Raw genomic sequence first — 22943 nt, 5'->3', positions numbered from 1 at the left:
TTATAATGTAAAAAATTATATATTTCAAATAAATGCTGTTCTTTTGAACTTTCTATTTATTATTCACGGTTTCCACAATAATATTAAGCAACATTGATAAGAACGTTATCAGCATCGATAATAATAAAAAATGTTTCTTTAGCAGCAAATCAGCATATTAGAATGATTTCTGAAGGATCACGTGACACTGAAGACTGCAATGATGCCGAAAATTCAGCTTTTTCAACATTTATTCAACAATTATTTAAAAAATTGATCATTTCACTATATTACTGTTTTTACTACATTTTGATCAAATAAATACTAATCCCAAACTTTTGAATAGTGGTGAATATATACAAGCTTCATACCAGCAGAGGTTTATGAGGGCTCACCTCAGATGATCACATTTTATTCACAGCACTCTACATTCTGAGCACACAGGGCCGTTCATTAAGCAAACTCGTTAGGCGCTTAATTACCAAAATCCTCCTGCAGGCCTCTTGCCAGCAATGACTAGGGATGGATTTGTGCACTGCATTTTAGGGCCTCATAAACAGGCCCGTCCTGAATGAATACAATCTGCCTCTAGCTAAGAATCACTTTAGGAGAGCCTGTGTAAATCACATCTAAACTGCTGCAATGATTGCTGCATAGATTGTCCATCTGCAAGACAATGAGGACTCTAATACACTAAATTGGTGGAGGAATCCGACCCGGAGCTTTGGCAGTAGCCAACGGGGAGAGAGTTTGGGAATTTCTGCAGCAGAAAATTGCATTGTGAGTTACAGTAATAGCCTTTTGGAGTTCAATGGTAATTGTGTGCGGGTCCAGCCAAACTGTGAGACTAAAGCCTCATGGCATAAAGGAACAATACGAAATGAGCTGCCATTGCGACGCTATAGTACCCACAGGAGACAATGATATACAGTCACACCGATGGAAGCCTGGAACTGAACATTAGATCTCATATCTAATTTAAAATGCAATGAGGCCACAACTAAACAGTAGAATGATAGTTAATTCACTTCCCCCTTCCTCTCCCTTACTAAAATCAATTATTTATTTTATGGTTGAAGAGGATTTATGAGAAATTGCAATATAAATATGTGACGCACAAGTCAGTTCATTCCTGGCCTTCTTTTGAGCTTCGACCTCTCATTCAAAGAGGGAACGGTTCAATTAAAACCCCACATCCGATAAGCCAGCATAGTAGCTCTGTTCCAAAACCTAGTGAGCTACCTAACAAGACATCATGTGAAAGCATCATAATTGCGCTCTTGTCATGAAAGCTGGTCATTAGACACATAACAAACTAGGAACAGTTATAATATTTGCAAACAGAGGGCAAATTATAAATATATACTGATTTTTATTTTTAAAAGTGTTACAAAAATGTATATACACTGAACAAAATTATAAAACGCAACACTTTTGTTTTTGCCCCCATTTTTCATGAGCTGAACTCAAAGATCTAAGACTTTTTCTATGTACACAATAGGCCTATTTCTCTCAAATATTGTTCACAAATCTGTCTAAATCTGTGTTAGTGAGCACTTCTCCTTTGCCGAGATAATCCATCCACCTCACAGGTGTGGCATATCACAGGTGTGCCTTAGGCTGGCCACAATAAAAGGCCACTCTAAAATGTGCAGTTTTAGTGTATTGGGGGGGTCTGAAACCAGTCAGCATCTGGTGTGACCACCATTTTCCTCACGCAGTGCAACACATCTCCTTCGCATAGAGTTGATCAGGTTGTCCACTCCTCTTCAATGGCTGTGCGAAGTTGCTGAATATTGGCAGGAACTGGACCACGCTGTTGTATACACCGATCCAGAGGAGCCCAAACATGCTCAATGGGTGACATGTCTGGTGAGTATGCTGGCCATGTATGCTGGCCATGACGATGAACTGCAGTCAGGTCGAGACCCTGATGAGGACGACGAGCATGCAGATGAGCTTCCCTGAGATGGTTTCTGACTGTTTATGCAGAAATTATTTGGTTATGCAAACCGATTGTTGCAGCAGCTGTCCGGGTGGCTGGTCTCAGACGATCTTGGAGGTGAAGATGCTGGATGTGGAGGTCCTGGGCTGGTGTGGTTACACGTGGTCTGCGGTTGTGAGGCCGGTTGGATGTACTGCCAAATTCTCTGAAACGCCTTTGGAGACGGCTTATGGTAGAGAAATGGACATTCAATTCACGAGCAACAGCTCTGGTAGACATTCCTGCAGTCAGCATGCCAATTGCACGCTCCCTCAAAACTTGCGACATCTGTGGCATTGTAATGTTTGATAAAACTGCACATTTTAGAGTGGCCTTTTATTGTGGCCAGCCTAAGGCACACCTGTGCAATATTTATGCCTAATCATGTTGATATGCCACACCTGTGAGGTGGATGGATTATCTCGGCAAAGGAGGAGTGCTCACTAACACAGATTTAGACAGATTTGTGAACAATATTTGAGAGAAATAGGCCTTTTGTGTACATACAAAAAGTCTTAGTGTTGCGTTTATAATTTTGTTCAGTGTATATAATATATATATATATATATATATATATATATATATATATATATAATAAATATATATATATATATATATATATATATATATATATATAAAATGTATATATTTTTAATATGCTAAGTATTTTACCCAGTATGTTTTTGCTATGTATTTTAAATTATGCATTTGTTTATTCCATTTTTAAATGTTAAAAACAAAAAATAAAAAGGTTTTTATTGAAAAATGTATACATTTTTATATCAAACATTATTATAACATGTTTTTTAAATACAATAAAATATATATTTTTAAATATAAGTTTATATAATATAATTTAAGTTTAACATAACGACTATTTTACATTTTGTGTTTAGCATTTTGTGTTTCTGTCCATAAACAGCGTTCCATATCATTAAACTAATGCTATTCCAGTGCAATCAGAATGCTCCCTTAGAATGTAGCTGCCTATGTAGGCCACAGACAGAACTGCAGTTAAACAGGTTTTGGAACAGAGCTCTCTCGATGTAGAAAGCAACAGAAGTTTCCAATTTAATAAGGTGTGACATAGCAGTTAAGTGATCAAATAATCTCAAACAATCAAAGATGGATGTGTCTCACGCAGCTCTGCGCCCTGTGTCATGGAGAGTGTGTGGTTTGAGAAGTGCTGACAATAGGTGATTTTTCACCCAGACGGCCAGAAGCAGATCTGCGGTAATTAAGGTTCTGTAATGCACCTTGAAAGAGAATGAGTGCCATGCTAGCAGGCAGCCATTACTAAAGGTTTTCACAATCCATGTCAAGGGCTGCTCACACTCTCTTTTTCTCTGGGTCGGACAAAGGGTAGTAAGTAGTAAACATAGAAAAACCGTGCTTTCGCTCAGCCTCACACAAAATGAGCACATTAGATCAAGTGCAACACTTCTGAATTCAAAAGGAAGGCTGATGGTGTGACTGGAACTTTTAATGGTTTGTTTACAGATAACAGCTTTCTCTAAATCTGTCATGAGCAGATAAATTTAATCAAACCTAAAGCACTGGGCTCAGTCCAAATTCACATACCAGTCCCTCCAGGATTTCGCGGGACTTTTTTCAGATTTTTGCGACCTAAAATGACTGATTTTGCTGCGGCTTTTCTCAAAATTTGAGGTGATATTTGCGGCATTTCTTATTGTTTTGCAGTGAAAATATACCATGGACAACATTCTTCTAACATTGTTATAACTTTTCTGACTTCGAGAACCATCGTAGGGCTCCAGACTAATATTTGAGGATACCAGTACCAGTACCATTAAGTTCTACAGAAGTTGGCACCAGCACCTGACAGTAAAGCACTGACCCTAATCGCACATGTACATCGCGGAGATGTCTATTTGATGTCTGCATTTACATATGCATGACATATTTTTTAGAGTGTTTGCTCATCTGCAATACGTCTCTAAAACGTTTCCTGTCAGATGTCAAATAGAAATGCCAGTCTGTCCTTGCAAAGTTGGAATTGCCCCCACTTTATAGAAACAGCCTTTGTGCAAGCCAGCATTGTAGGCTACTCACCTGCCAAGTTCAGGAAATAGTCCTCCATAAATTACGCGGCACACAATCAAATATTTGCGTTGCATTGCTCTGGAACAGTGCTGTAAATACAATTTAACCACTGATTTCTAGTTTGAAATTTTGGAAGCCCAAACAAAGTAGTTTCTCTTTCACAGCATCTCCAGGACATGGCACCGGCGGCAGCAACAATACTACAGTGAGAATAAAAATCACGCCCCCTTTCTTTGCATAAACATTTGGGCGGCGTTATGAAAATCTCCCCAGATCGTGACGTAGACATGTGGGGGCGTGTTTGAATGAGCCATTAAACAAGTATTAACTTTTATAAAGAATATCTCTTTGGCTTTGAGACTGTAGTCTTTGCAACTTCAGGGATCTTATCTATGCACAATCAGCTCGTAACACTCCAAAGAGAAAGGAAAACTTGAAATCGCATCATATGACCTCTTTAATTGTATTTAAGGTATCATTAATTTTGTTATGCATGTATAGCTTAGCTTAGTACGTATAGCAGGATAAAAAAAATTGAAAAGGTGATTGCGACTTTTTATCTTGAAATTCTGAGTTTTTATCTCATAATATTTTTTGCAGCTCTAAGAAGAAAAGGTTGAGATATAAACTCACAATTCCAAGAAAAAAGTCACAATTACTTTTTTTTATTTCAATTAAAATTTTGTTTCCATGTTGGAAAAAACAGAAATGCAAGATATAAACGTTTTTCTTAAAATTGTAGCAATTACCTTTTTTCACAGCTTACATACTTTTGACCTTTTATTCTTTTATATCATTATAATTTTATTTCAGCTTTAGTAATTTTAGATCTTAAACTTTTCTTATTTTTTTAAGCTTAACTTAATAATATTTACATATATATTTGATTTCAGCTTTATTTCAATTACCGAAAATGATTTTTAATAGTTTTCGTTAACAATAACAACATTGTATCAGACTATACCTTACTATTGGAAGTGCAAAATGTAGTTTCTACACTTAGCTGACATACAATTAATTCTCTACTGTACATACTAATTAATTGGGATTAAACTCTGGACAAAAGATGCTGGCACTTACCGGCGTACTCAGGGTCCACATGAGGAGGATAGAAACGGAAGTTGATGAAGAAGGGGATAGGCACACCGAATTTGAACCACTCCACGACATAGGGAGTCTGCTGGCCATTAAGGGGGTGGCTCACGTCACATCCCAAAACAACACTCTCTCCTGCACGGGCTGTCACAAACTGGGGCTCCTCTCTCACTCCGTGGGCACCTGGACACAAAACATACACACATATTCAGCACAGTTATATAAAAAAAATTTTAAAAAGTGGTGAGTGGGATCAGGACCTCTAGCAGGCCAAGCCTGAATCTGCATCCTCAGAAGCACTACAGCTATAACAACACTTGTGCTGCGCCACACACCAAAAATTAGCAGATTTAAGTGCATATTTGTCCCTAAAAACTATACTCAAAGTGAGGTGTCAAACAGCTCATTGTCCTATTTAACAAACATTTGTTGTTAAGACTTAACGTTAGTTTCTCAAACGCTGGACTTGTGAAAGTTCTCAGGTAATTAATACTTAAAAGGAATGGCCAAGCACATAATGAGATGACAAGAGGCTTATCCACGCACATCATTGATCTCAGCTAATTCACACTTGGATGGCTTTTACAATAGAGGAGCCAGAGTTTTAGCAATCAATGCACAAGCACGTCACATGCCTGTGGGTGACCTATCGGAATGCTAAAGGTCATTCTACCTGCCTCAGCAGAAAATATATTGGGGGAATGGATTTTCTTCAGCTAGCTCCACCACAGCCATTGAGCACTCTCTCCTCTATCAGAGTTAACATGGCTTCAGCGCCTCAATGAAGGGGAAAATCACCTCTGGGATCAAAGGACCTGCTGACGGCGCATTCTCCACCACGGAGACACTGTATGGAAAACTAAGTGATTCAGTAACAGTAAAATGTAAGAAAAAGAAGGTTACAAAAACAGTGCTCTCTGTCCTTCCTTCTTTACTACATACTAAAGAAAAACACTACTATTTTTATAAAACTGAAGTACCGATAAGTACAAAGTTACACACCAGAATGTCAGTATACCCATGTATACTTTACATAGTGACAGTTCTCTCCTCGGTTCATTTAAAGTGAAAACTAGTGAAGAACTGATTAGGCTGATTCCACTTTTTTAAAAATAGGCTAATTTTTCCAACTCCCCAAGAGTTAGACAGTTAAGTTTTACCATTTTCGAATCCATTCAGCCGATCTGCAGGTCTGGCAGAAGCGCTTTTAGTGTAGCTTAGCATAGATCATTGAATCTGATTAGACCGTTATCATCTCGCTCAAAAATGACCAAAGAGTTTCGATATTTTTCCTATTTAAAACTTGACTCTTCTATAGTCACATTGTGTACTAAGACTGACGGAAAATGAAAAGTTGTGATTTTCTATGCCGATATGGCTAGGAACTATACTCTCATTCCGGTGTAATAATCAAGGAACTTTGTTGCCGTACCATGGGTGCAGCAGGCGCAATGATATTTAAAAAAAAAAGTGGAGTGTTCCTTTAAAAGTTTGGGGTCAGTAAAAATTTAAAAGTAAGAAAATACTTTTATTCAGAAAGGACACATTAATTTGATAAAAACGGACAGTTAGGACATTTACGGGGGGGGGGACTAATAAGCAGCAAAACTCTTTTTTTATGTTTTTTGAGCACCTAATCAGCATTTTAGAATCATATCTGAGGGGTGTGAGACTGAAGTCTACAGTAATGATGCTGAAAATTCAGCTTTGCCATCACAGTAATAAATTACATTTTAAAATATATTCAAATAGCAAACATTTATTTTAAATTGTAATGATTTTTCACAAAATTAATTTGTTATGTATTTTTGATCAAATAAATGTCACATTGTCCAGCTTTTCTCTCTCTTCACACTGAAGTCAGATTGTTAGCTCACAAGTCAGGTAAAATGATTTCGTAAAAGCAATGATTCTGTAGAGTCAATAAATAATATCAGTGCAGGAAACACTTGCATATGCGTTTCGATCCGCATTGACAGAAAATTGCAGACATTCTAAAACCATAAATGCAACTGAACATTACAGATATCATTAGCTTTCATTATGTAGAAAAAAAATTATGTTTCTCAACTTTCTACCAAACTCATATGCAACTTTGATTTTGTTTACCAGTTTAATCAGCTTTATCCAGTGGAAGAGTTCATCCACTTTATTTGATTTAGCTCACACAGGTTTTAGACTGAAACCGTGCAGATTTAATCAAATTACTCCTTTCTTAAAGTAAAGCTTGCACCCTCCAGTCACGGACCTGGGCCCTGAAATCCGCTCTACTATTTTGAGTGCAGAAGATCGCAAAGTACCACAAAGAGAGCAGCTTAACTTTAATGAGAGACCAACAGGGTGCATGCATACTTATAAACTCACTGCAATCTGCACATGACCAGGTTCACAAAGAGCATTTCAGCAAGCCACGTTTAGCCTCATTAGAATGGGCTAATAGTCATATTGTAACACTTTTGCATGGTTGGGAGCGTATATACTGTAATAAAAATGTTGCAAGATCAAAATTATACATTGCACATTGGAATCACACATAATTAACACTTCACTTAGTCTGTTAACTAGCAATATACCTATATTTAGACAGCTTCTTTTTATATCCGCTACATACGCTCTCATACTCGCTCTCTAATCTTTTGAATTAGACTTGGAAAACTTTCCTTCTTTCCTGCCTTACTTATTGTTAGTTCTCTTCATTTATAAATATTATCAAACCTACTTCCTCCTTATTACCTCACTGCAGGGCTCCAGACTTACATATTTTTTATCCTACATATGGTGACACCAGCACCTGATTTGACAGGAGTGAGGGCCTATAAAATGATAAATCTAAGGACAGAAACCAAAAACAATGGCGATTTATTGTATTTCACAAGTAAGAGCAGTTACCAGTAATATTACATATTTAAACTCATTCGTAAACCACTTTCAACCATACATCACCATAATTCACAAATGTCCAGGCTCTACAGTCCATGATTCTACTTTGCATTTGCCCACTTAAAAATAAACCATAGTTAGTCTATAGTATCTATACTTTTAACAATAATATGCCATGGTGTGGTCACACTGAATTTTGAGCACTTGAAATTTCTGCAGACACTACTCATAATATAGAGTCACACTCTTATGTCTGTGTAGCCACTTTGACACAATGTGTTTTGTATAAAGCACTATAGAAATAAAGGTGACTTGACTCAGTGTGTCTTTTTTTTTTAATATATTTCAACATAAAATACATCCAAAATGTAAGAAATATTCAATCTACTCCACCTTACTGCAATGCTGCAAACCTGCAGATTTATAGTTTGCTTTCTCTTTATTCAATTAAGAGGTCACAATGCGACACATCCATTTTGGTCACATCTTCACATGATATGAATTCGCAGGTCAGAGTTCACCAAACTTAAACTTTGGAATTCAGCTAAATTCGCATGAGCTTGCGTTTCCAGGAATGGAAATCAATGGAACAAAAGTGTAGTGTATCCGCCTCTTTATTCAGAGCTTTGCATCCAAAACCATGCATGACTTCTCACAACTATGATTAAATTTAACTATGGTTTCTATAAAGCTTATGTTATTTGTGATGGAAAACAGTGGTCTAAACTAAAGTAAAAAACAAAAAAGGAACTGCCATACCCTTACAAAAATGAACTATGGTTTTATTATAGTAGTAGTAACCATGTTTTTTAGTGCATTGATTACAATTTATAGAACTACCACAGTTCTATCATGACAACTCTCTGAAGATTTTAGCATGGTACTGGATATGACAATGTTAATGCATTTGGTCTTGGTGGAATAGTTCTACTACGCTGCTGCTGAATTGCTGCTGCTGTTGGTTATTGCTGTAGTTTTAGATTATTGCTGCTGATGCTGCAAGCAAGTACAGGAACTTGGTAATGCCAATGCATACAGCGATACGGTGCTATATTTCAGACATACTGCTGCTGCACAAATAGCATATAAAATAACCTGTAGCAGATCTATACAGGTGGAGCTGGGGAAGGTGGAGGATTTCAGAGGAACTCTGAAAGCGCGCTGCAAAATGCTCGAGTGAAAACCAGTCATTTAAATGTAAAGCAGTAAGCTCAGGGAGGGAGCTGCTTGAGGGAGCTGACTGCCCGCTTTGTGAGAGTTTGTCACTGTGTATGTTTGCTCTCAGAGGGTTCTCTTTGAGGAAGGAGCTTTCACCAGCGTTCCTCATGGTACCGGCCCCGCTTTCGCCGAAAAGGGCGGGGCGGCGGCTGCGCTCATGGGGATCGCAGATGAATCAGGTGCAGGGAATGAAGACGGGCGATACCCTATCTTCTTCCTTTCCATCAGATCCAGTGCCCACTCTCTGGGTTCGGAAGCCCGCACAGCGGTTTCTTCCCCCCAGAGAGAGAGGGCTTATTGTGAATGAGGATCTCGCAGTTCTGGTCCCGCCGCTGCTGAGGCAATGTCCCCTCTGGTACTCTCTAGTTCATCCAGCTCCACTGGGGCTGGATGCCATGGTACAGACGTGGCCGAGGCTTCGTCTGTACGCCTTCCCCCGATTGCTCTGATCCCTGGAGTTCTGGAGAGAGTGTGCTGGGACAGGGTCCGGCTGCTGCTAGTAGCCTCCGTTCTGGCCGGGCCGAGTGTGGTTCTCGGACCTGATTTCCCTCCTTGACGGCTCTCCATGGGAGATTCCCGTCAGGAGGGATCTCCTCTCACAGGCAGGAGGCACCCTTGTGCACCCCGCCCGGAGTTATGGAGGCTGTGGGTGTGGCCCCTGAGGGGGCACGGCTCATAGCTTCTGGTCTCTCAACCGAGGTTGAGACTATCCTCCAATCCAGAGCTCCCTCAACAAGGAAACTGTACGCCCTGAAGTGGAGACTCTTCACTTCATGGTGCAGATATCGCCAGCTCGACCCAGTTAACTGCCCGGTTGGTACAGTGCTGGAGTTCCTGCAGGCTCGACTCTCCGTAGGGTTAACCCACTCCACCTTGAAGGTCTTTGTGGCAGCGATTTCGGCCTACCACGCCTCTCTTGGTGGACAGTCAGTGGGTAGACACCCTCTAGTTACACGTTTCCTTCGTGGTGCACTGAGGCTAAGGCCCCCAGTACGGTCCCGGATTCTTCCTTGGGACCTGGCTGTGGTGTTGGATGCTCTCTGTAGGCCTCCCTTCGAGCCTGTTGAGGAGATCTTGGATCGCCATCTCACCCTGAAGACTGTGTTTCTTCTGGCGATTTCTTCTCTAAAGAGAGTTGGGGATCTGCAGGCCCTGTCAGTGGCCCCTACTCACTTAGACTTTGCGCCCGGCATGGCCAAAGCCTTTTTGTACCCTCGTGCAGGGTACATCCCCAAAGTTCCTTCCGTCATGCCACAGCCTGTCGTACTGCAGGCCTTCAGTCCTCCTCCCTTTCGGGAGCCTGACCAGCAAAGGCTTAACTGTATGTGTCCAGTGCGAGCACTGGACGAATACGTGCACAGAGCTGCCCTGTGGAGAAGGGCGGATCAACTGCTGATTTGCTATGGTCCCCCTAAGAGAGGTCTTCCTGCTTCAAAGCAGACCCTCAGTCGGTGGATTGTCGATGCCATTCACATTGCCTACGAGTCCTCTGACCTCCCCTCGCCGATGGGAGTCAAGGCTCATTCCACTAGGAGTGTGGTGGCCTCCAAGGCCTTCCTCGTAGGTGTCCCAATACAGGACATCTGCAATGCTGCGGGATGGTCTACGCCCCTGACCTTTGTCAGGTTCTACGGCCTGGACATACGGGCCACTCCAGCCTCTTCCGTCCTTTTGCCCTAGATGTGCTCCGCTTGGATACACACTGGGCAGGGATTGGTAAGTCTGGCAGCGTGGATATCTCGTTCCCCAAAGCGTCTCCAGACGCAGCTCGAGTTCCTGAAGAGGAACGTCTTAGGTTACGTATGTAACCCCAGTTCCTCGAGGGAACGAAACGCTGTGTCTCGAGGCCACACTTCCGGCATCATTCTAGAAGCTGACGCCGGTTTCACCGCACGTGCTTTTATACCAGCTGGTCATTACGTCACCTCGCCCATGACGTCTCGCCCATCCTTTGATTTCACTTGAATTCAGAGCCGGTTACGCTGAAGGCGTCCCCAAAGTGTCTCCAGGAGCAGCGTCTCGTTCCCTCGAGGAACTGGGGTTACATGCATAACCTAAGACGTTTTTGGTTTCATTTGTAGTAAAACCATGGTTAATTTTCGTAAGGGTAGTATCATATCAATATTAAATTATATTCACTTACTCCCCTAACATATGCAATGAAACAAATATGACTATATTAACAAAATAAAATTATATAAATATGTTATTGTATGAATACCAAATTTCCCAAAATATCATGATTAATACAATTAGTGCTTTTATAACTCTAGAATTATTGTTAGAATTATTTCATATAGTTTTAAACTTGTATAAGCACAGACATTTGGGGTTTGTAGCAGAATTCTGTGCCAAATTCAAATGCTTTTCACTGAATATCATAGTGTTGCATAATTTTAATATTGCATGGTCAAGACTGCTCCGCGATAAAACGCACCATGTCTGAACTCGCCCCATGGTCCGCCTCGTCCATTGGTCCGATATGATAATTCGCCCACACTGCGCAGTTGACGCTGTTTTGTTCCTGTTTGATATTTCTTGTTATAGTAGCCTTGCAACCAAATCAAATGTCAGGTTTTGCACAGCTATATATTGTACGAATTACACATTATATGGCAACACCAAAGGTTCGAAAAGTGGTTTTCGCTTTTATGTCATAGAAGAACCATTTTGGTTCCCCAAAGAACATGTCAGTAAACAGTTATTAAAAGAACATTTTTTTCTTAGTGTGCAGAACATTTTAATGACGTAATTAATCTTTTTCCACTATAAAGAACCTTTTGGAAAAAACTTAAGTCATGCAACTCAAAGAAGGGCCTAAAACAGACTACTGCAGTTGACTGTATGGCAGGCAGGGAACATGAGGATTAAAGGTGCTGGACCCCAGTACCAGCTCACCCCTTAATCCACTTGTGTCTGCTTTCACTCCCAAAGGCACAACAAAGACACATGACCCTTTCAGCGCATATAAACACACCCATCACTCATACCACACATTTACACTGCATTATATGGGCCCTTGGTGATCCGAGTGGGGAGGATATTTGTGTTTTATATCAGCGGTTGAGCTCTTAGCTGTTATGGTTCAGAGAACCTTCAAAGAAGAAAATAAGATTTGTTTGACATAAATTGCTACAGAACAATGTTTTGTACATTTTTTTACTACCACGACTAGAAATGACCTTATTCTACACAGTCATTGCATCAAGAACATGTTTAAACTGTAATTATTTTTTTTTTCAGTTTGTCTGGTCCTGGTCAGCGAGAGAAATGATGACCTGCACAGCTCTGATGAGAAGAATTTTCAAGGTCAACATGCCACCCAACCCTTTTTGAGGTCATATTTATGGGAAGAGAAACATGGCCTGGTCAGTTTATCAAAGGAAGATGGAAGCTTTCTCTGTAGATTAATACTGTCAGTGTGTGTATATTCATATGCTGAGGTGTTCAAACCAAACATTCATATACTTCAAGATCACATTTACGGAAGCGTATTGCATTCACTTAAGGAAAAAAAATCTACTCTGTTTTTCTGAATTAACGAGTTAATTATCTCAGAATTACGAGATAATTTTTCATTTAAAAAAGTTTTTGCTCTGTTTTTCTGAATTAATGACTTAATTATCTCAGAATTACGAGATAATTTTTCATGAAAAAAGTTTTTGCTCTGTTTTTCTGAATTAACGAGTTAATTATCTCAGAATTACGAGATAATTTATAGATTTTATAGAAATAGATTTTTTTTCCTCAAGTGAATGCAATACGCTTCCATACACATTCCCTATTTTTTGCTGAGCACTGAGGAGATTGTGTTGAGATATCATCCAAATCATTATTTATGCAGCCCTTTTATTTTGAAATATAAGGGAAAAGCATGGAACTAAATAAAATGCTTTCCCAGTCTGTTTTACTTATAATAGTCTTACCAGGAAATCGAGGACTAAAGCAGCAACCCTTTTCAAACGAGGGAATCAATAAATTATTAATTGTAGGAAAATGCAACATTTATACAGAAGACAATCTAATTACATCAAATATTTACAGGTTAAAAATGATCTTGATACCAATAATCTTGATAGAATGATTGCTGAAGTAGTACATCTCAAAATTATAGTTTTGTGGCATTTAATCCATAAATATACATGCATATATGTGGTGTATACTTGTTATAGATACATAATTACTCAGCACATTAGCAGCAAAACTGTCCATTCAGGCATAATCAATAGCCTATACATACGTAGGCCTATAAATACAAATATGGGGGTCATATAAGATACAACAATAATAAAAAAAAATGATTTATTGAAGTTTTTAAAAAGAAAATACTGATAGAGTTCTCTCTTTTCTTCATACAATGGAAATCAGTGGTAACCAAAACTGCTTGGTCAAAAAAAAAAAAAAAAAACATTCTACAAAGTATCTCTTTTTGTGTTTCACAAATTAAAGAAAATTATACAGGTTTGGAACGACATGAGGGTAAGTAAATGATGGCAGAATTAAGCATTTTTGTGTGAACTAGCCCTTTAAGTAACACTGTTCAACATCTTCTGTCACATCTAATTAAATCATCTGATCATATTCACTCAATGCTGGTTCCACATAAAACACTGATATCAAACATTAAAGAACCGACTAAACCACTACAAACCATGAATGAGTCGACTCAAAGAGGAGCTCTCAGTGGTGTGGCTCCCTCCTATGCTGAGACACAAACAACCAAGCTGAATGGTTACTAAAGCTCAGACAATCCCGAACGTAAAAACCCTTTCCACTAGCAGATGGAATTATATATATCAGGATGAATAAACTAATGCCAAAATGCTGGAAGCCGATGAGTAAATTAGTTTATATTCATCATAATTAGATGCAGTTATACAGATTATACCATTCACTATACAGAACAGTCTTTTCACGCTCACTAATGGTATAAACTAATACTATATGATGGCAATTACTCAGCACATCAGCAGCAAAACCACACGTTCCTGGGATCAAGTGTAATCTGTGTGCCGAGAGGCAGCGTTAGTCTCCCTGCCAACAGGGCCATTGGGACACATCATGAATAGGCAATCAAATGGAGAACAGAGCAGAGGTGGGTTCTCAAGGACACTAACCCACTCGGCTGTGCAGGTCACTGACAAATCTGTAATTGAATGCTAGCCTGTACATGATGAAGGTCACTTCTCAGAGAGCAATGTGTCAGGGCTGCCCAAAGAAAGCAACACATGCCGTGAGGATGAGTGACCAGGGTAAAAACGTCAGTGTAAGTGAAGATATAGACTAAGATATAGACTTCATTGATGCTCTTGTGTCTGAATGGGAGCAAATTTCTCAATCCATGTTCTTACAGCATCTACTGGAAAGCCTTCTTAGAAGAACAGGTCTAACTCCCCAAACAATTTGGCTCATATGTGAATTAGGTGAACATTAAGAGAATGTTTAATAATCAAGAGTATTTTGAGGTAATGTATGGTTGAATTGAAGCAAATATCCTCTGTATTGCATGATAAAAGTAATAGTGCCCTCTCCATGACTCTAGCACAAAAGAAAAAGTTAGCAGATGAAATAAAAGACCTCTGGGACACCAGATGGCCTCTTTGCTCAATGGAAACACAAGCCGCCATCACTGTAACAGGGTCGTAGGTGTCTATCTGACGGAACGCATCGCAAACTCATCACTGTGGTCCATCTGGAGGCTGGTGTCTCTGAACTTACCGATCTGTTCCTAAACTCAACATGGATTTGATGACACCGTATGCTACAGTTTTCCAACTAGCCACTGGTTTAGAAATACTTTGAAGATTGTTAACAATGCTTTTAGGCTCTTCAGTGTGATATCTGATATAGCCGCTGACCCATTCATTTGCCCTGACATAATTTTCATTGACAACACAGAGAGAGAGAGAGAGAGAGAGAGAGATAAGAATAGGATTTTATTTTTAGCAATTTTCATACTGTATATAATTTAATAATATTATTTAGGACTGTCACTAACGATTATTTTGGTAATCAAGTAATCGGTTGATTACTCTGATGATTAATCGAGTGATTGGATAATTGTTCATGTTGAAAGAATTTGTGAACAATAGCCTTTCATATTACATAAAATACATATATAGTAGCAATGAGGTAATAGAAATTAGTTCCAATAAAGTATAAAAAGCAAGTAATCATGGTTGTATTGAACAAAAATGCATAATATAATATAAACAATAGAGCTAATGTACATTACGTATTATAACAAATGACTGCAGAGGACAACAATTAATGGCCTGACGATTGTTTTTGCACTTTACTGCATGACCTATTCCTTGTTTACTATTTACTAAACATCATTTAATTCAAATGTCCACTTAATCTTTAATATTTGGCTATTTCATTATGACAGAAATGCTACAGCCACTGTAATTTCTTGAATATGTGGACATCAAAAAGTGTAAACTCAGAGCGAGGGTTTAAACTTTTAATTTGAAATTGCAATGAACAGTTAGCACATTGAGAAATATATTAATGTATTCTCCTGTATTTGTGTAGGTTTATGAATGATTTACCTTACAAAATGGCGTATGTTGTGTTCCCAGATGAACGTTATTGGAAAACGATCTAATAATGGGTTTCATGGATTCTCGTCCGTGGAATGTGCCACTTCCATTATTTTGCTGCTTACTCGACGCAATCGATGTTTTTTTTTTTTTTTTATCAAATACTTGAATTGAATCAAGGAATCGTTATGTATAATATAATAATACATGATATAATATTTAACAATTATAACTTATCTTTTAAATATAATTATTAATTAATATTATTTTTATTTATTGAAATCAAAAAGCTGCAAGAAACAGCTTATATTACAATTCCATGATATTTAAAAATTCATAAAAACACTTTTGCCGGCAAACAAATATGATGCAAAAATTAAATAATAATGCTTGTAATTTAACTTATCTGGCAAACATAGATGAAGTTTCAACTGCAAGAAGTTGTGATCGTCTTGAAATGGAAGCATTACTTAAAATGGGTTGCAAATTTCAAGCATTATCAGTTATGTTCTACATCATATTTGTATGCCAGCAAAAGTGTTTATGAATTTAAAGTTGCCCAGCTATTTAATTTTAAAAGTTATAATTGTTATTATAATATATTATTTATTAATATATTATTTATAAGTATTAAAATAATTATCATATATTTAGCAAATTTAGTATACTATTTATAGTTTTTAAATTATTTATTTATTTCTGGTGCAGCCAACTATGTAAGCCAGCTGGTGACATATTTAATTAGTCTGAATATTTTCAATATCAAAGTTTAGTACATCACATAAAATGAAGTGTTTGTTTGTAATGGATGAAAAAGCATGCAAGCCAATGTAACTCAATAATGGCCCAATGGTCCAAGTAACAGTTCCATTAACTGGCCCTAAATTCCCCAGAACACCAGGCCATACAGCACAGTAAATGACAGCTAATAATGAGCTCAAATACAGGAGGAACGCAAACAGAAGCAGGTACACAGAGTGTCAGATCGTAAAGTTTACCGCACCAGACGTGAAGATGCCTGGAATGTTGAAATGGTATTTGATTACAGTTACGCTTAAAACTGATGACAGCAGAGGAAGAAATGCACATTCTCAGCAGGAAATCCCATCTTGAGGAAAACAAAAGCAAAAGCATCAGCTTTTTCCACATTACACTGAGGTACGATAAGATCAGAAAGCATAACGACACACCCACCACGCAGAACAATGCAAGGTATCTTCTTAATAAGACGTCATCTAAAATATGATGAATAATGAAGCTGGCCAATACAGCGCCTCCACTGCGGAGTTCTCCGCTATAGCTACGCCTGAGGGAACGGGAGAGTTGAAGATAGTAAAGCGTCCCTCAGGGAGGATCGGAGATTCTTGTGCTTGCTATCTCCTAAACACAAAGCCATCAGTGTAATATTTCACAGGAACAATGCAAAGAGATATGTGGCGGAAAATTAGCCCAATGCATATCGCTACATTGTATGCCCTCCGACAACAAATAGCTAGCTAATGCATCAGTATAAAAGAGCTCATTTTAATGAAGAGAGTCTCCATAGCAAGTGCGCAGTCGAGTGCAAAGGGCTCTTTTAATGTATTGTATTGTGAAGTCCGGTATGTCTGAGTGGACTGTTGAATATTTCATGGCGGTGAGGGAAACAGCACGAGCCACACCGACGGAGCCCCAGCTGATGGAGGACTGGAAGGAGACAGACTGTAAGGTGAGACTGGGAGAGGATGTAGGCAGTGCCGTGGCAGCATGCCCAACTCTAGCAGGAGCTACTGTCTCAGCTCAGCCTAAAACACCAATACATCTCACCCCAGCCTCACAAGGGCTGACAGCAGCACTGTGCTTTTACTGATTGACCCACACAGGCTGACAGTGGACAGTTTTCAACATTATAAAAAACGGAGGTATCGGCAACTAAAAAAGTCTTGTGTTTGGAATGGCTAGTTGGTAGGGATGTAACTATTTTATCAGTATCGTGATATCACGATAGCAAAACTATATCGATATTACCGTGGTCACATGACAATATGAAACGATAGGTCTTACGGGCAAAAAGAGTAGTTTTTAAAATATATCTAAACTTCTTATTATAACATAAAAGGTCTTTAAAGTTGTGTTTTGGGCCATTATGCTTTGGCACAGTATCTGCCAAACTAACTAAAACCTAAAGCACAATATGGCTTAATCCTTTCATCAACTCTGTTTTCGTTGCATTTATTGCACATGCTGTGAGTTTAGCACGCATTTGGGAACGCAACAGCCACCAGTTTTATTTTCGAGGCAGATTATTACAGAATTTCACTAGATTTGTAGTGAGACGCGTTTTTGTTAGCATGTTTTCACGGTAGCTGGAGTATTCCTTTAAAATAAAAGCTCTACTGCCGTTTCAATCAAAATAAAAGCTTAAAAGTGCAGTATGAATTGCTGACAGGTAGTGGTTTAAATGCAGTCCAAATTCTAAATATCTCTTTCAAGTGTAGAAATTAGGAAAGAAATATTGCAATTTCCCTACTGTAGCAAATATGCAAAAATAATATACCTATGAAATATTAATTTTCATTTATTTTACAACGTAACTGTTTTACAATATATGGCTATTACTGTTATTATTATTATTGTTATTATTCATTATTCTTGTTATATTTATTATCATTCTAATTTGTTTTGTTGAGTCCCCTTTAAAGTTCAGGTACAAGTCAATTCACTGACTTTTTCTGACTTAGGTTTTAAGAACATGGGTTGGAGGAGCTCTTAATTTTGAACTCTCAAAGTGCATTAGATAGAATAATTTAACTTAAAAATTTACAAAATGTATCGCAATAAATATCGTATCGTGCACTTAAAATCACGACATTATCGTGAGATTTTGATATCATTACATCCTTACTAGTTGTGTACATTTAAGAATTTGTAAAAGGACATCTCATCTTGTCATATTTATGAATTTATTACATTTGTTTAAAGATATATTTTAATGCAATCTTGTATCAAATCTTTAAAAATGCATGACTTGCATACACCTATCAAGCATGTTTTTAATTTCTGAATTAAATTAGCTTGGAATATATTATCATAATGAAGAAAAAATATATATTAAAAGAATGACATTAAGTTGTTTGACATAAGCTTTTATTGTTTAAGAGAAATAGTATTTTTTTATATTAATAGCAATTATTATTCAGAGCTAACATGGAATGCTCTCAGAACTTTGGCTACCTTTCTTGAAAGGTTCTCTCAAAGTTATGAACAAACGTTCTTCCAGTAATGTTAATAGAACATTTGTTTAAATTCATATGGTCTTTAATAATGTCTTTAAAACAATGTTCGCACAAAAAACTTAATAAATCATTCATGGAAATGTTTTGGGTGGAAAAATTTTAGTTGGACCTTGGACATTCATCTGACATTTTTAAAATGTGGCAAATTGTTTCAGAATGTTTAGAGAACATTCAAAAGTAACATTCCCATAATGTTTGCAAAACCATAACGTTTCCATAACTTAACAGGAACATTGGTTGGGTTCAAGCTCATGGTGGTTGGGGGGCTTTTATGATCCCGAAAATCTCAATGGAAGTAGTAGGTCTTCCAGGTATCAGTTCGGACATACTACTCTTTTGGCATGCTGTTCAGACAAAGCGATAGTTTTGGTCTTTGATGTGAACGGCCTTAAAAGAGGAAATTATGTCACAGAGGACACCTGCAGACCTTCATGACTGTGTCAAGGTCAATAGGTCTCTATGAACAGATAATTTTACCTAATTATGATTAGACAAAGTTAGATAGCATCTGTCAATCTGTGATTTCGAGTTTTTTGGTTTTTCATAAAGTATTTTTTCAGACTAGTGGAAGGAAAATATGCACTTTTACAAACATACAGTAGTTCACCCAAAAATGAAAATTCTGTCATTACTAGCGTTCCAAACCCGTAAGACATGCATGTTCACGAGAGTACCAGGGTGCATGTGTGTGCATTCTTCTGCTTGTAACAATGTGCAGTGCAGTTGTGACTCCCATGAATGCACGTTGAAGGCTGACACAGAAGAGAAGAAATGATTGAAAAATGTTGAAACTCTTTTTAAAGCCTGACCATGTTATCCTCCCTGGGATACACAGTAGTAGATGTGTGAAGCCACAACCCAAGATCTCAGAAAGTTGTCAGTTTTCACTCTCCCTGAACCGGGACCAGTGGTTGCACCCAACGGTCAGAAGGCTGCAGGTCAGACAAATACTGTTTGGCAAGGTAAGGGGTAAGGGAGCTTTGCCAGAGGTGTCCATTACCGACAATCTGCAAACTGTGCCAAGAGCTGCTCTTCACAGCTTTATTAAGACTGAGACTATTGCTGGCCCTGCTTATTGTAACACTCCGTGTGTGGCTTCAATGCAGAGGATGATGCTTGGTATCAGGCTGTGGGAAACTTTGGTCACCACCATTACTTCGCTTTTATGAGATGACAATCCAGCTGAACAGTATATGAGCTGGCTTTTTTTACCCTTTTACATTATTTTATTGTTCAGATAACCAAAATTGATGGCATTTAAATAACTCTTTCCATTATATTTCCTCACAGGAACCTCTGATTAGATCATTTTTTCCTTGACTGCCTCAGCTTGTGTTGCAGCACATAATCTCTTCCAACATCTCATGAGTCTCAAACGTGCATTTCGTTCTCTCAAATAAACCATTGACTGTCAAATATGAAACTGACTTTTTGTCTTGAAGCTAACAAAGCCGTTCAGCAGACACAAGAAACTCTGTGGCTTGGGCATATGTTGGGTAGCGCCGTTATATAATTTTGTCAATCAGAGAAACTCAAAGTGATGAGTGGTGCTCTTATCAAGGCCTAATTTATGCCACTCGTGCACTAACATTGTCTCATTACAGTGCGCTTGACGCTCCCTAAACGACAGCTTCAAAATGGCTGATGGTGGATTTGGGAGACAGGAAACAAACTGTGGCTATTATTTCATAGAGTACATACAATTACAGGCAGAAAGCTCTCAAACAAGCATCTAGGCCTGGGGTCCCCTGTTATTTTTGTTTTGCAACGCACAACAACAGATAACTGATTTTATTCACTGCACCTTTAAAGTGGTGACACTGGACTGTATAAATATTTACCCAAAGGGCTTTTATAACTTTATTTTAATGCTTTACAGTATGACTATACTTCATAAATTTGACTGTAAGACAAAGTTAAATAATAAATAGAATAAATGCTGTCGTGTGATAGACGAAATAATTACATGCCTATATTTTGTCATTTTGCTTTTGCAAAGTTTAACTTCACAATTTAAATTACTGTTTGTTTAATTAGACAATCACTATAAAGGAGGTAATAGCTCCTCCTATCGGCCATAGGTGAAAAAGCAAGGTTAAGTCAGTCCATTCGTCAATAAATAAGGGCTCCAAATATAAGAAATATATACGAGAAAGGATTTGATATCAGTGAAAAGGACGAAACAACCTAACGAAAAGACCATGCACATCGTTTCTTCCAAAATATACACGCATAGGCCTATGTGTTTTGAGACTATGCATTTGAGCTTTTATCATCATAATAGCCTAAACAAAATTAAGCATATATATATATATATACACCTGTGTAAACAGGCACGACAGACTAGCTATAGTAGCCCAGACAATCGCAGCATGTCTCCATTCTGTGCCGCACGCCCCTTTTCAACACTAACTGCAATTCTGGACAGTCTTTCATCAGTGATATTCTGCATTAACGTCTCGAATCACAGCATACATCATGGATGATCAATGTATGCATGCATAAACGCTCTTTACGGCACACAAAAAGCGTTTGTCATCAAAAGAGCATCAACCGATTGTAATAGCGACCAATACACGCCTTCAATTTTCTCGTTCATGCCCTAATATGAGATGATCCAAATGCTATCAGAGAGGTTGAATAGCAGATTCTGTCCCAATTGAATATATGCATTTGATAAAATATATTAAAGAAATCTGCTGATTGTCATATACATGTAGCTTAACTGGTAGAGCATGGTGCTAGAAACGCTAAAGTCGCGGGTTCGATCCCGGGAAACGCTCGTATTCTAATAAGATATTGAGATATAACGCACGTCGAATGAATAAATAAAAGTGGCATGTAACGCATCTATTAAAACACACAAATGTAACGCCTGAGTGTCTTTCCCAAAATGATGCAGAATAAAATTACTGCACTTCAACTCACCTTGAGCTGCCGTTCCTCGGGTGCTGAAAACACTTGCTATCAAAGTGGCCACATACCAAATCATAGTACTATTGCCAACCAGGAATAATAGCTCAAAGTGCCCCTTTCAATAAATCTTTCATATTCAATTTCCTCCGTTTCCAGTCTGATACCCTGCTTATCATATCCTGTGCTCTCCTCTATCAGCGTTTTCCTTCATTTTTTTCCCCTGCCCGTCCTTCCTATGGCATCCTCCCCCGAAGAGACAGAGCACCTGCACCAGCGCCTTTATGGAAGACGGAGATGTTCCGAAGTGCAAAGTGAAACCAAGTGTGGGAATGTAGCCATTGGGTCCGCCCCCGCCGCGCTCTGATTGGCCAGCGCCAGGCTCTTTGGGGCGTGTATTGGTTAATCATCCGCCCCCTGGTAGTAAAATGGCATGGCAGATGCTCTTATTCAAGGTGAGTTGGAGTGTGCTGGTGTAGTACAACTGCTGCAGTATCATGCGCATTAACAGAAACCAAAGTCCGCACCTCTTTGGATCTTCTCTATTGTGTCTCTTTTTGAATGGCACATATGTTGTTCTGGATTTAGGCAGATATGGACGAGACTATAGTGCGCGTGGGTTATAATGAGCTTTGACCCGTGCGGTTTTAAATTCAGTTTGTAATGCGGCTGCAAACTTCACTTGTGCGCATTTCCTCTCAGGCATGACATTTTGATTCTGATGGAAAGAGTGCATCAACATCACACACACACACACACACACACACTGACACACACACACACACACACACACATACGCGCACTAAAGCAATGGGTGTGGCAACCAGTATCATCAGAGTTTAAGATGTTGCAATCCGCATTATTTAACTCGTCTGTTTTTTTATTTTATTTTATTATTATTTATTTTTTTGCGTTGTTGTTGTTTCACCAGTCATCAGATTCTCTCACTACTTTCATGAATAGGAAACAAAAAGAGTCTGAAACTCTCTA

The 22943-nt window shown here is 38.5% G+C and overlaps 1 protein-coding gene across 1 annotated transcript in view; it reads right to left on the bottom strand.

Annotated features, from left to right (window-relative positions):
• Window positions 1-22257, bottom strand: part of LOC306854610 (protein turtle homolog B-like) — a gene marked incomplete at its 3' end in the record, with an annotated part of 68284 nt that extends 46027 nt beyond the window's left edge. Inside the window, exons 1-2 of the mRNA XM_079392773.1 lie at window positions 21969-22257; window positions 5104-5305 (exon numbers count right to left, since the gene is read on the bottom strand). Coding sequence (XP_079248899.1) covers window positions 5104-5305; window positions 21969-22032 — 266 coding nt within the window. The 5' untranslated portion in view covers window positions 22033-22257. The remainder of the gene's footprint in view (window positions 1-5103; window positions 5306-21968) is intronic.
• Window positions 22258-22943: the final 686 nt, after the last annotated feature.

The sequence above is a fragment of the Barbus barbus genome (assembly GCF_936440315.1).
Source record: "Barbus barbus genome assembly, chromosome: 34".
NCBI lineage: Eukaryota > Metazoa > Chordata > Actinopteri > Cypriniformes > Cyprinidae > Barbus > Barbus barbus.
The sequence above is the reverse complement of the archived record's forward strand: the minus strand, read 5'-3'. Positions and strand labels throughout refer to the sequence as shown.